This window comes from Mobula birostris, chromosome 4 (genome assembly GCF_030028105.1).
Source record: "Mobula birostris isolate sMobBir1 chromosome 4, sMobBir1.hap1, whole genome shotgun sequence".
Classification (NCBI taxonomy): Eukaryota; Metazoa; Chordata; class Chondrichthyes; order Myliobatiformes; family Myliobatidae; genus Mobula; species Mobula birostris.
In genome coordinates this window covers 154894596-154908071 of record NC_092373.1, presented here as the reverse complement: position 1 = coordinate 154908071, position 13476 = coordinate 154894596, and the positions used below count along the sequence as shown (strand labels likewise).

The 13476-nt window shown below is 39.4% G+C and overlaps 1 protein-coding gene across 3 annotated transcripts in view; it reads right to left on the bottom strand.

Annotated features, from left to right (window-relative positions):
* The window catches only part of LOC140196674 (serine/threonine-protein phosphatase 2A 55 kDa regulatory subunit B gamma isoform), a 300816-nt gene that overhangs the window by 11883 nt on the left and 275457 nt on the right, over positions 1-13476 (bottom strand). For all 3 annotated transcript variants that reach the window (XM_072256278.1, XM_072256280.1, XM_072256279.1), the window contains exons 8-9: positions 7276-7445; positions 1050-1141 (exon numbers count right to left, since the gene is read on the bottom strand). In XM_072256278.1, the coding sequence (XP_072112379.1) occupies positions 1050-1141; positions 7276-7445 (262 nt within the window). The remainder of the gene's footprint in view (positions 1-1049; positions 1142-7275; positions 7446-13476) is intronic.

Genomic DNA, 13476 nt, shown 5'->3' with positions numbered 1-13476 from the left:
CATATTAAGTTAGAGCCAGTTGTAAAACAGTCAAGTGTTGGATTAGGATGGACTTACACTATTCATGTCCAACTAAATCTGAAAGCATTGTAATAGGACTTCAGAGACTGGGAGCAGAGAAATTTGCTGCAGTAAAGAATGGACTGTGTGAGAGGAAGATATGGTCTAGGCTGCCATGAAGTAGGCACACGTCTACATAGGGATAATACATCTACTGTGAATCAGCCATATGATTTTGATAACCTTACTGAATTTCATGAAAGGCTGATGCTTGTAACCAAACTATTAAAACAATATCAGCCTCTCTGTAGACTCTAGCCTGCCAGTTGGTAACATGTTGATTCAGTACAGTTTTCTGCAATTATTAACACGAGAGTTCAACACTTCACCTGTGAATCTGTTGGACAACACATCACCTGCAAATCTTTTGGGGTGGCCTGCTGTATCCAGTGCTCCAGATGCAATCTCCTCTACATTGGTGAGACCTGACACAATTGGGGGACTACTTACCATCCCTAATGTAGTACTCTTGTGACATGCAGAACCAGACCCGGTTCAGTACATGAGCAGTCTCAGTCAGGGTGGCCAAGTGGGGGTTGGGGGTGGGGGGAGAAATCAAACATCCTCCTAATGCAGGAAATCTGATATAACAACAGAAAATGCTGGAGAAACTTAGTAGGTCAGGCAGTTATGGTGAAAGTGAAACAGTTACTGTTTCCAGTTTGTGATCCTTCGTCAAAGGCCAGAAATACAGTGCTGTTCTTTTCAAAATCTTACCTGATCTGCTGAGTTTTTCTACAATTTTCTATTACTGTGGCATGATTAAGTGGTAGTTATCAACAAGTCTCAGAGCAGGTTCAATTTTGAAAGTACTTTTCTTAAAAATAATTAGAGAAGCAAAATCAAAATTTATTTGGGATTTTCCTGATCTTGGATTTCCACTGGGGGTATTGAAGATGTCAGAGTTCCCTTTCATTACCAAGGTGAACATTCACTCTGCAATGGAACATCGGGGCTCTTGAATTCAATGAAATACCAGAGCTACAGACCTGTCTGAGCCATTCCACGCACATTCAAACTTGTCAAAGATGCAATCATTCTCGTAAAGAGAACAAAGCTTGCTCCGGAGGTAATCATGAACCTGTTGTAAAAAAATTAACCATAATTAGCAATTGAAAGAATACCATGGTAACATGAAATGACTGTTATTAGCAACATAATAGAAATAGAAGATCTTAAACCAATTACAGATAGCAAAATTGAAAGGATAATCAATACATTCCTTCTCGTGAAATACAGCACTGCCAAAATTAGAGTCTGAATAACTGAATTCTTCATTAGCCTGTCATAGCTTTTTCTTAGGTAATCCTTTCTGCACAAAGCACACAATTATTATTTGCTGAAAATCTAACTGCATTCCTAGGATATAAAAATATGGCATTATATCTACGTATATATCAGGTACTGCAATGGTGAATGACAATTAGACACAGGAAATGATGACAATCATTCAGCCACAGACCAGTCAGTCCGACCCTGAATGCAGAACGTAATGAAGAGACCAACAATGAACAGATCTGAGATATAATTCACCTTGTGACAATGAATGCATGCTACTTATTTTTTTCATTCCTTCAAATCATGTTCATGAGACACATTGCAGACTCTTCTAGTTTTATAGACTGAACCTTTTAGTGTGTTAGGCTGAAAAATGCTCAGTAAATGTGTGATAAAGTACAGATTTTAAGCTGTGAATGTATGCTAAATAAACTACAGATAATGCTGATAGGCTAAATACAAGCTTCTAGAATAGGAGAAACAAAGAAGTATGAGAACCCAGAAACAATCTTAAAATGAAGCAATAAGTAGTTAACAAAAGGTAAAATATAATTTCAGAATGAAATAAGACTATAGACCATAAGACATAGGAGCAGAATTAAGCCATTCGGCCCATAGAGTGTGCTCTGCCATTCATCATGGCTGATCCTTTCTTCCCCTCCTTAACCCCACTCCCCAGCTTTCTCCCCGTAACGTTTGATGCCATGTCCAATCAAGAACCTATCAATCTCTGCCATAAATACACCTAACGAGTTGGTCTTCACAGCTGCCTGTGGGAACAAATTCACCACCCTCTGGCTAAAGAAATTTCTCCACATCTATTTTAAATGGATGTGCCTCTACCCTGAAGCTGTGCCCTCTTGTCCTAGTCACCCCCAACATGGGAAACATCCTTCTCACATCTACTCTGTCTACGCCTTTCAACATTTGAAAGGTTTCAATGAGATCCCCCCCACCATCCTTCTAGATTCCAGTGAGTACAGACCCATAGCTACACGTTCTTCATATGATAATCCTTTCATTTCCAGACCTTCTCCATTGCTAGCCCATCTCTTCTAACATGACGAACCCAAAACTGTTCACAATACTCAAGTTGCAACCTCACCAGTGCAGTGCCTTAAAAGCCTCAGCATCACATCCTGCTCTTGTATTCTAGACTTGTTGAAATGAATGCTAACATTGCATTTGCCTTCCTCACCTGCAAGTTAACCTTCAGGGTGTCTGAACAAGGATTCTCAAGTTCCTTTGCATCTCAGATTTTGGGATTTTCTCCCCATTTAGAAAATAGTCTACACATTTATTTCTACTACCAAAGTGCACAACCATGCATTTTCCAAAATTATATTTCATTTGCCATTTTCTTGCCCATTCTCCTAATCTGATTAAGTCCTTCTGCATCCTACCTATTTCCTCAATACTGCCTGTCCTTCCACCAATCTTCATATCATCTGCAAACTTGGCAACAAAACCATCAACTCCGTCATCTAAATCATTTATATACAGCATAAAAAGAAACAGCCCCAACACTGACCCCTGCGGAACACCACTAATCGCTAGCAGCTAACCAGACAAGGATCTTCTTATTCGCACTTGCTCCCTCTTACTGATCAGCCAATGCTCTAACCATGCCAGTAACTCTCCTGTAATACCATGGGCTCTTGGTAAGCAGCCTCATGTGTGGCACCTTGTCAGAAGCCTTCTGAAAGTCCAAATATACAACATCTGCTGCATCCCTTTATCTATCCTACTTGTAATCTCCTCAAATTTCAACAGGTTCATCAGGCAAGATTTTCCCTTAAGGAAACCATGCCGACTTTGTCCTATCTTGTCCTGTGTCCCCAAGTACTCCATAACCTCATGCTTAACAATTGACTTCAACATCTTCCTAATGACTGAGGTCAGGCTAACAGGTCTATAATTTCCTTTCTGCTGCCTTCCTCCTTTCTTAAAGTGTGGAGTGACATTTGCAATTTTACAGTCCTCTGGCACCATGACAGAGTCCAATGATTTGTGAAAGATCATTTCTAATGCCTCCACAATCTCTAATGCTACCTCTTTCAGAACCCTAGGGTGCACTTCATCTGGTCCGGATGATTTATGTATCCTGAGGTCTTTCAGCTTTCTGACCACCTTCTCGCTTGTAATAGTAACTGCATTCACTTCTCTTCCCTCACACCCTTCAACATCTGGCATGCTGCTCGTGTCTCCCACAGTGAAGACTGACGCAAAACACACATTTAGTTCACCTACCATCTACTTGGCTCCAGTTGCTATTTCTCCAGCCTCATTTTCTAGCAGTCCTATATCCACTCTCATCCCTCTTTTTTTTTAAACCTACTTGAAAAAGCTTTTACTATCCACTTTGATAGCGCTTGCTTTCATATTTCATCTTTTCCTTTCTAATGATTCTTTTGGTTGTTCTCTGTAGGTTTTTAAAAGCTTCCCAATCCTCTATCTTCCCATTAATTTTCGCTTTGTTGTATGTACTCCTTAGTTTTTACATTAGCTGGTAATGAATGGGATATGCATCTTTTCACTGTCAGATATAAGACCACCATGCTCTTTTCTTTAAGCCCTTCAAATGTCATGCATTGACAGCCATTTTACAATGGTGGGTACGTGGATCAACAGTTTCAATTCAATTCCTTCGAAAAAATATGAACATTGAATACAAGCAAAGAAAATAATTTCATTGGACATAGACAACACACAAGAGATGATTAGCTTTCTGAGTTCAGTCAATAGCTTGCCAATACTGGTCATATAAGCTGCTGGTAAAAAAAAATCCTGATAATGTAATTTTGCTGTAAATTAAATGCTATCCACCACCTCATTTTACAGACAACAAACGTAATAAACTGTCTGTGAACTCTGGAACACGAAATTGTAAGACTTTATAACTGCCACTGGAGCAGTCAATAGCAGGGGAAGATTAGGAATGATATTCTGTTAGAAAGAATAACTGGAATTGCATTAGTTAGTTTCTAAAAAAACACCTTTTAATTAATTTTTCAGGATGTGTGTGTCAAGGCAGGATTTATCAACTAACCTAAAAGTCCTAAGAGGTGGTGAGCCATCTTCTTAAACTGCTGCAGTTTGTTTGGGGAAGGTATTCATTAGATAGGGAGCACACCAGGATTGAGCTCCAGTGATGCTGAAAGATCAGCAATATATTATCAACTCAGAATCATGCGCAATCTGTAGAAAACCATAATAGTGACTGACGTATTCCACTCCTGCTACCTTTCTTGACTGTAGAAGTCACAGGTTTGGGAGATGCTATTGGCAGAGCCTAGATGAGTAACCACAGTGCATTTGGTAGATGATCCACACTGCAACAACGTGTATAGATGGCAAAGGGTAAAGAAGTTTATGCTGATCGATGGTGTGACAGTCACAGGGGTCACACTATCCTAATGGTAGCTGGCTGTCAAAATATGAGTGGCAGTCATTTCTGGAGTTCTGTTTGTAACTAAATGAATTTTATAGTGCAGTCCTCCAACAGATTTAGAGGGATACGATTCAAACGCAGGAAAATGGGATGAAATCAGCGTGAATATGCTGCAAAGTGATCAAAATGGGCAAGGTTACCAGTACAGGGACAAGCCATTCCATCCATAGGACAACCCAGTAAAGTGTCTTGGGAAGTCGTTTAATACAGCAGTTATGGACAGCGCCAACATCACTGACACTGTAAAGCATTCTGAAGAGTCGCTGGAGACGATCGACAAAACCAGACTCCCTGGTAAGTTTAAGACAGGCTGTACAACATGATTTTTGCTGGCACACTGGAGCAGGAGAGGTGTAAAAAGAGACCAGCTGGCAGAGAGGTAAACAGGGCAGTAATTTTCATCAAGGAGAGGGCCACGCCAGTCACATCAAAGAGGCCTAAATCTAATCTTCTGCTAACTGCCAAATCACGGGAGGTGAGGGCGATGTGGGGAGGAAGCTACTGCTCCCGGAGGTGGTGCAAACCACCCTTCGACCAGTCATTGTACTGTGCTCCACCGAAGACAAGAAAATCATCCTGGAGGAACTCACAGTACCATGGGAGGAAAGATATTAGGAGGCTCACTAGAGGAAGACCCTGAAGTACTAGTCCTTAGTCCATGAGTGCATGGACAAAGGATGGTTGATGTGGCTATTCCCCATGGAGACTGGCTGTGGAGGGCTCCCAGCAAGGTCAGCATGGAGGTTGCCGTCTGTGCTGGGCCTTGATGAACAGTGCAAGAGCCAAACAGCTCGCAGGATGGGGGAGGAAGCAGAAAGAGCCTCTTGCTGGATATGGAGCAGGCAAGAGGAGTTGAGCTGGAAGTCAGGAACAGAGTGTAGTGGTTAAGGGTTGAAACACTCCATGAAGGTTGGGCACCACCTGACAACAACTGCCTCTGGCCAAAGGCTATGGTTACCTCATCAAGTAACAGAAGAGAGCAAACAAGGAACTGTATGTTAAAGGATAGAGGAAGATAACTGGAAATAAAAGTCTTCTGGGAGTGAAAAGTCAATATATTATAAAATCAGATATTTATAATAATTGTCTTTGAACTGTTAGTAGATAACCAGTCTTAAGAAAACTCCATTGCTTAAGGGAAAAAAACTACAGGACACGTGTGCTAAAAACGCGCCTCAAAATCTTGATGACCGGCTTTCTTCTTTGGATTTTGCCTAACCTGTTGAGTTCCTCCAGCATTTTACGTGGAGGTGATATCCAATGCATTTTTCTCCTCTGCTACTCCCTTCCTTAAAAGGCAATGAGCAGAACTTTTGAAAAACTTGCAAAGAGAGGTGATAGATTTTTTATAATCAAGGTTAAAGGTTACAAATAACTTGTGTTGAAAGGTCATCATCTCACACCACTCCCCTCTCCACCTATCCCCATCCCACATTCTGCCACACATTTCAGGAATAATGTGTAACTAGATGCCCTGCAAACATGTCCTTTGCAGAGCCATTTTCTTTTTAGAAGAAATAGCTACAGACATAGCACAATGAGGGGCTAGTTTGGTTCAATTACTGTGCAAATCTTGCATGAATTCCCGGCAAATGTTGGAATGCAATACAGAGAGATTTGTTCCAGTAAGGTCGCCAACAAGATTTATTCTATCGCCTTTCCTACAAATTCCCAGTTCTCCACAGCACACATCACTCAGCGTGCAGTGGATTACCTAGGAGCTCTTTTTATGAGAGAACCACAAGCAGAATGAAAATAAAGGCAAAAATCTTAAATTTATTAAAAGAGTGCTGAGGTCAAAACCAGTACTTTTGTCCCTCGACTGTTACAAGTACCTATTTGAGAAAGGTTAAAGTTTCCATTTCAGGGAATGCAATTTTAACAATTGAAAATAAAACTGCTGATGCTGGGATCTGAAACAATGCACTCCCTGCACTAGAATATGTGCAGCTCCATTGCAATTCAAAAAGCTTCAGAGCATTAATGACAAAGCAGTTCACCCAACTGAAATTCTGTCCACCACCAGCACAAAGTGGCTGCAGTATGTATTAATAGCAACACTTCCCAAGTTACAGCCTGCATCCTCAAAAAGGGTGACCTTCAGGGGTCTGGAAACATCACCACCTGCAAGTTTTCCCCCCCAAATCATACAGCATGGTACTATCATTATTGGTATTACTGAGTCTAAATCCTGGTGCTCCCTTCCTGATGTCACTGTGGGAGTACCTTAACTGGATGGACAGTGCTGTTTCACCATCACCTTTTCAAGGACAAAAGAAAAAAAAAATCAGTGTTGCACAGTAAATGCCGGCCTTGAGAGGAAAGTTTATGTCTTGTTCAATAACTTGAGCTGGAAATCTATGGGGATTTTAGAACTGTTGCGTAAATTACAACCAAAAATTTGTAACAATACTAACTGGCAAAAAGGTAGCCCACAGCATACAAATTGATAGCAAATGAATTTAACAGTTTTGAACACAAAATACCTGATATGTTTCTATAGGCTTGGTTTCCATATTGAGATCCCAGACTTTGACAGTGAGGTAATCTCGTGTCATCATATACCGGCCACTGTGACTGAACTTCACATCGGACACGGAAGAGGTTATCTCTGAGAAGAAGAACCTATTACTGGGATCCTCTGGCTCCTCAAACACTGCAAGGCAAAATAAATGAAGTAATATTAAAAGTTGTGTTCCAAAATCCATACGATTATAGTTAGTTCAGGGAGCAGCATTTTAAAAAAATACACTATTAACTCAAGGTTATATAAATTACTTTCTCAGTCCATGTGTCCACTCATAATATTAACCAGCCAGTAGCAATGGTACAGAAGCTGTGCATGTATTGCAAAACTATTTCTGAAGGCAGTTTTGTCCAACATGAATGCTGCCATAAAATATTTGATGGTCTTTTTGAACATTTAATTACATGCTTAACTCTAGGATGAACTAAATATCCAAATTCATTTTATGGCTATCCCACTGTTAGCTTGAGATACAGTAAATGGATATTCAGTTTCACAGAAAATACAAATTAGTGATTTTATAAATTAGCAGTAAGATCATTTCCAAAATTATTTCATAGAAGGCAACACGAGCAGCAATCATGTCTGGTATTATATTAACTTCAGGCTATTTATTAGCTTGCACTCTCTCCAAGCTGATTTCCCACTGGGATGCTAATCCAAACCAATCTTTGTGTACTGAAATAATTATATTGGTCTCAAGTTTTTATATTTTAATAAACAGAGTGTATGTTTTGAAATTCCATAAGAATATATGCCAATTTCAGCTAAATAGTGGAGCTTAAACAATCACAACAGAAAAGTAGTCTCATCATTACAAAGGTTTTACAGGTTACCATCCTACAGCCAAAGTAGTTTGTGAACTGATTCAAAAGTGATCACATTCAAATTTCACTATCTCAATGTTACATGGACAGATCTACTTTCAGAATTACTTAGACTTAATTCAACAAGTTTTGGGAGTAAACCTTATCAAATTAATTCATTGTATTAAATTAGCATATCTTAAGTTCGGCTTTCAAAATGTGAATTCAAACAACTTCATATCACTATCACTGGCTATAAAAATGATAATGCATTTCAAGGCAGGTTAAAGAAGTTTTGCCTCAAAGAACTCAGGAGATTTACAAGGATGTTGCCCGGATTGGGGAGCATGCCTTATGAGAATAGGTTGAGTGAATTCGGAGTGACGGAGGATGAAAGGTGACCTGATAGATGTGCACAAGATAATGAGAGGCATTGATCATGTGGACAGCCAGAGGCTTTTTCCCAGGGCTGAAATGGCTAGCACGCGAGGGCATAGTTTTAAGGTGCCTGGAAGCAGGTGCAGAGGAGATGTCAGGGGTATGTTGTCGGTTTTTTTTGCGCAGAGAGTGGTGACTGTGTGGAATGGGCTGCCAGCAGTGGTGGTGGAGGCAGAAACGTTGGGGGTATTTTAAGAGACTCCTGGATAGGTACATGGAGCTTAGAAAATTAGAGGGCTATGGGTAACCCTAGGTAGTTCTAAGGACATGATCGTCACAGCATTGTGGGCCGAAGGGCCTGTATTGTCCTGTAGGTTTTCTATGTTTCTAAAAAGAATAGCAACAGTTTTGTTTCAGTGGCAGACTAGTTTCTTGCAGACTTAGTTCATGTCCGAAAGTGATTAAACTTTCTGCAGCTGTCTTAAAATAGTTTTTAAGTTACTTGCTCTGGAAGAATCACAATATGAAATCCTAACACAGCAGATCCTGTGAATACAAAATCACACCACGGGAAAAATGGGGTGGCATTGTGGCATAGAGATTAGCACATTAATGGTAGCGATGACCATTGGAGTTCAATTCTCCCCACTGCCTGTAAGGACTTCAGTCCATTCCCCCCTTGTCCTCGTGGGTTTCCTCCCACAGTCCAAATAGGTATGGGTTAGGGTTAGTTTGTTGTGCCAGCTTTGTTACATTGGTGCCAGAAGAGTGGCCCCACCTGCTGGGCTGCCCAGTACAATCCTCAGTGATTTGACTTGATGCAGAACAACACATTTGACTGTATGTTTCAATGAGCTCCACTGTAGCAAAGTAGTTAGCACGATGCTATCACAAGCTTGGTGTGTTCCAGACTTCAAAGTTCAATTCTGGCACAGTTCTGTACACAGTCTCTTCCCATCCTCCCTATGCAACGTGTGGGTTTTCTCCAAGTCCCCTGTTTTCCTTCCACAGTCCAATGATGTACCAGGTAGGTTAATTGGTCATTGTAAGTTGTCATGTGGTTAAGTTAGGGTTAATCAGATTTGTTGAGGGTTGCTGGGGCGGGGAGGTTCAAAGGACCAGAAAGGCCTACTCTGTACTGCATTGCTAAAATAAATAACCTGTCCTATCACTAAAAAGAGCTCAAATTAAGCAGTCTATTACTCAATCATTTTGTAAAAGTCTATTTCTACATATGACATTTCAACAGTAGGCAAATGCACAAAGCCCAAGTAGTTTAATGCCAGCAAAATACATGAAAATTTTGTTTGAATCTAAAAAATATATAGTTTTGTTTTCTTTCTGGTGGTTTATTGATCTTTCTTAAACTTGTTTGGATTCAATGCAACCTTAAATGGAAAATACTCTGATCAAGTATAAGATCATACCAATTACACTGATATTTTATTCCCCTTTGTTTGGATTACGCATGACCGGAAATAAGTCCTCAGAAATCACATAAGACTTTTGTTTAAAAAAAACTAAACTCCACAAGTCTAATTCTTGTAACAAATTAGCAAACTAAGATAAAGGAAAAATTATAATTACAGAAAATACTATGAGGAAAACACTGAGCTGGTCAGAAGGGCTTGGAGAATAATGTTACATATCCTCAACTGATAAATGGTTGGAGACAGAGCAATATATGTAATGTATGTCATTTACTACACATCTTCCCCTCTGATGAATCTGCTCAACTAGATTTTAATTTGCTGACCAGGATACTTGCTAGAAGGAACCAAAGTTCTTTCATACAATCCATGCATGTTGGACCCAATGATATAACAAAGCACACCTGGGCATCAAGATTACCCATTCACTCACGGCATTCAAAGTCCCTTGTCCTCAATCATAGCCCCAGTCTGAGGCCTTACACCAAGAACTTTATTCCTTCCAAACTTACAACTGTTGGGAGGGAAACTGCAACATTTTATTTACACAGTGCTTCAACAGCAACATTCTGAACACTCTACAAATATCACTAGACTATGATACACATTCAAACACAGTTGATTTTCCACTGTGGTGTAAACCTGATCATGTGTAACATGTAATAAATTTCAATCTTTCACAAACGTTAGAGATCGTACTGCTGCATTACAACGCACTACATATTTGTATTGATTAAATTTTATAATAAACTACTGCAGTACCATGTAGCAGTCTGCAATATTTCTATTGATTTTGTCTCAAGTTTTACATTGCGTGTACAGTATTACATCTTTTATTCCAATAAATCTATTTGTTTTCCCTATAAATTTAAATTACAGCTGCCTTGTCTGACCTGTAGTCCCAAGTGTATTCTCTTTTTATGGGCAATGCTGAATCACTATAAACAAAAAAAAATGTTTATTACTACACTATAATCCTGTCTGAGGAATTCTTACCAGATTTATGGAATAAAAGTCAAAGTGTGCATTAGAACATGTTATTATGTCACTATAACAGATTTATAACATCAATGGTGAAGACAAAATTGGAAAGGCTTTCAAATTGTAACCTATGCCTTGAAATAGGACTCAAAGACCCTTTTCTTCTAAATTGCCGAGTTTCAATCCTCTTATCCAAAGAAAATGATAAAGTAGCATTCAAGGCATTTTGAAGGACATTCAGGAGACTAAAAATTAGAATGAAAGGGCTGCCCTACCAAGTAATATTAGACAGTTTGCATCTGTACTTGATGGAATTTAGCAGAATTAGGGGTGACCTTTCTCAAACAATAAGATCCTAAGGAGGTTTTAACAGGGTAGATGTTAAGATATTTTCCACTGGTGGCAGCATCAAAAACAAGGTAACAAGCCAGTCATTTAAAACAGAGGCCAATTGAATTTCTTTTCACATAGATCAGTGAATCTCTTGAATTCTCTGACTCAGAGGGAAGAGGAGATCTGATCATTAGAAATCTTTAACAATAAGAGATAAAAATTTGGAAGTTTAAGTAATGGAGAGAAATGGAACAGAGGACAAAATGAGATCAGGAAATAGTAAGGATTACAATGAATAGCAACATAGGCTTGGGGGGGGGGGCCTGATGGCCTACTCCTCCTGCTTTCTAGTGTCATTTTTTTTTTCCAGAGGAAACAAACAAAACCATCAAAACAAATTTTATTTTAAATAACATGAATGCTTTAATCAATTTACATCAGTTAAGTGATTCCATTGTGTTTGATTGAATTTTTAGATTTCTTCCATACTTGCTTCAAATGTGTCTAAACTTCGGAAAGGCTTGTCCAACATTTGTAAAGACCAGACAGTGGCAAATGAGAAGTCAAGAAGTTATTTGGGTGGTTATTAGCTTCTGGTGCCTGGGGCCTGGTAGCCACTTGTTGAGTCCTCTGCAGTTGCCATATGCAGAAGCTTTGTGACTTTGCACTTTCATTGACCCCTATGAGGCAAATCATGGGCCACATGCAGCACAACTCAACCCAATAATTTAACGAGCATTAAATTTATAATCTGCGAAAAGAGGCAAAATTTATTTCAGTTCAAAATGAGAATGAATAAAATTTTTAAACGAAGTGGATAAGTATTTGCACAATGAATACCAAAACTATATTTATTGCAAAAGATGACATTCAGAAATCCACTGTTATCTTTTTAGAGGCAGTACTTAAGTGATAATGTACCTTTCTCTCTCTCAAAATGTAGCTTTCAAAGTCTATCTGAAACTTTCGTCTTCCAGAATGTAATCATTTCGTCACATTTCAATTGGGAGTATAATGAGCACAAACCATTTATCATCCCTAAAGTCCCAATTTCTGCAGGCAATCAAGATGCATGTGTGTCAGATATAACAGTCATTCAATGGGACAAATTGCAAGATTTGTTAGTGAAAGTGAAGATGCTATCAGACCACAATTGCAGACTTAATTGTATATTTTTAAAGCAAAAGAAACTTGAGAAAATACAGTGTTTCTCCATTCTTTTTGCTTAGTTTCCCTCTTAGGCAGATAACATTAGATTTCCTCAGCAGATAAGATGGAAGACATTTGACCGCAAGATGTTCCAGGTCGACTGAGAAGGACTGAGACAGAATTGCCATGTCTGTGCACCACGATTACCTCTACTTTTTAAAACAATAAGCTTTTTATTTTAAAGGTAGAGGTAATCGTGGGACACAGATACGTTGATTCTAGACATACTCTCTTCTCTTTGCTACCATCAAGGACATAGCATAGGAGCCTGAAAACACACACTCAATGTTTCAGGAACAGCTTCTTCATATCTACCATCAGATTTCTGAATGGACAGTAAAGCCAAGAACAGTACCTCACTGCTCCTATCCCTCTCCGATGCTATGGTAAAGGAGATAGAATTGTCATCACTATCTCCAAAATGCTCTTCCACTGACAGAGCTGACACCTGACCAGGTTCATTTCCCAATACCAGATCAAGTACAGCCTCTCCTCTTATTTACCTCACTGTTTTTTGTTCTCTTTTTATGCCAATTACTTTATATACCTTATATAGGAGGAAGTCATGGAGGGATTGTCTACTGCATCTCTGTGGATGGAAGTTAGAAACAGGAAGGGGTCAATAACTACTGACTGTTTTTTTGTTTAAAATAGACCATCCAATAATAACAGGGACATCAAGGAGCAGATGGGGAGACAGATTCGGGAAAGGTACAATAATAGCAGGGTTGTCATGGTGGGAGATTTTAATTTCCCTAATATTGATTGGCATTTCCCTAGAGTGAAGGGTTTAGACAGGGTGGAATTTGTTAGATGTGTTCAGGAAGGTTTCCTGACATAACATGTAGGTAAGCCTACAAGAGGAGAGGCTGTACTTAATCTGGTATTGGGAAATGAACCTGGTCAGGTGTCAGGTCTCTCAGTGAGAGAGCATTTTGGGGATAGTGATGACAATTTTATCTCCTTTACCATAGCATTGGAGAGGGATAGGAACAGGCAAGTTAGGGAAACATTTAATTGGAG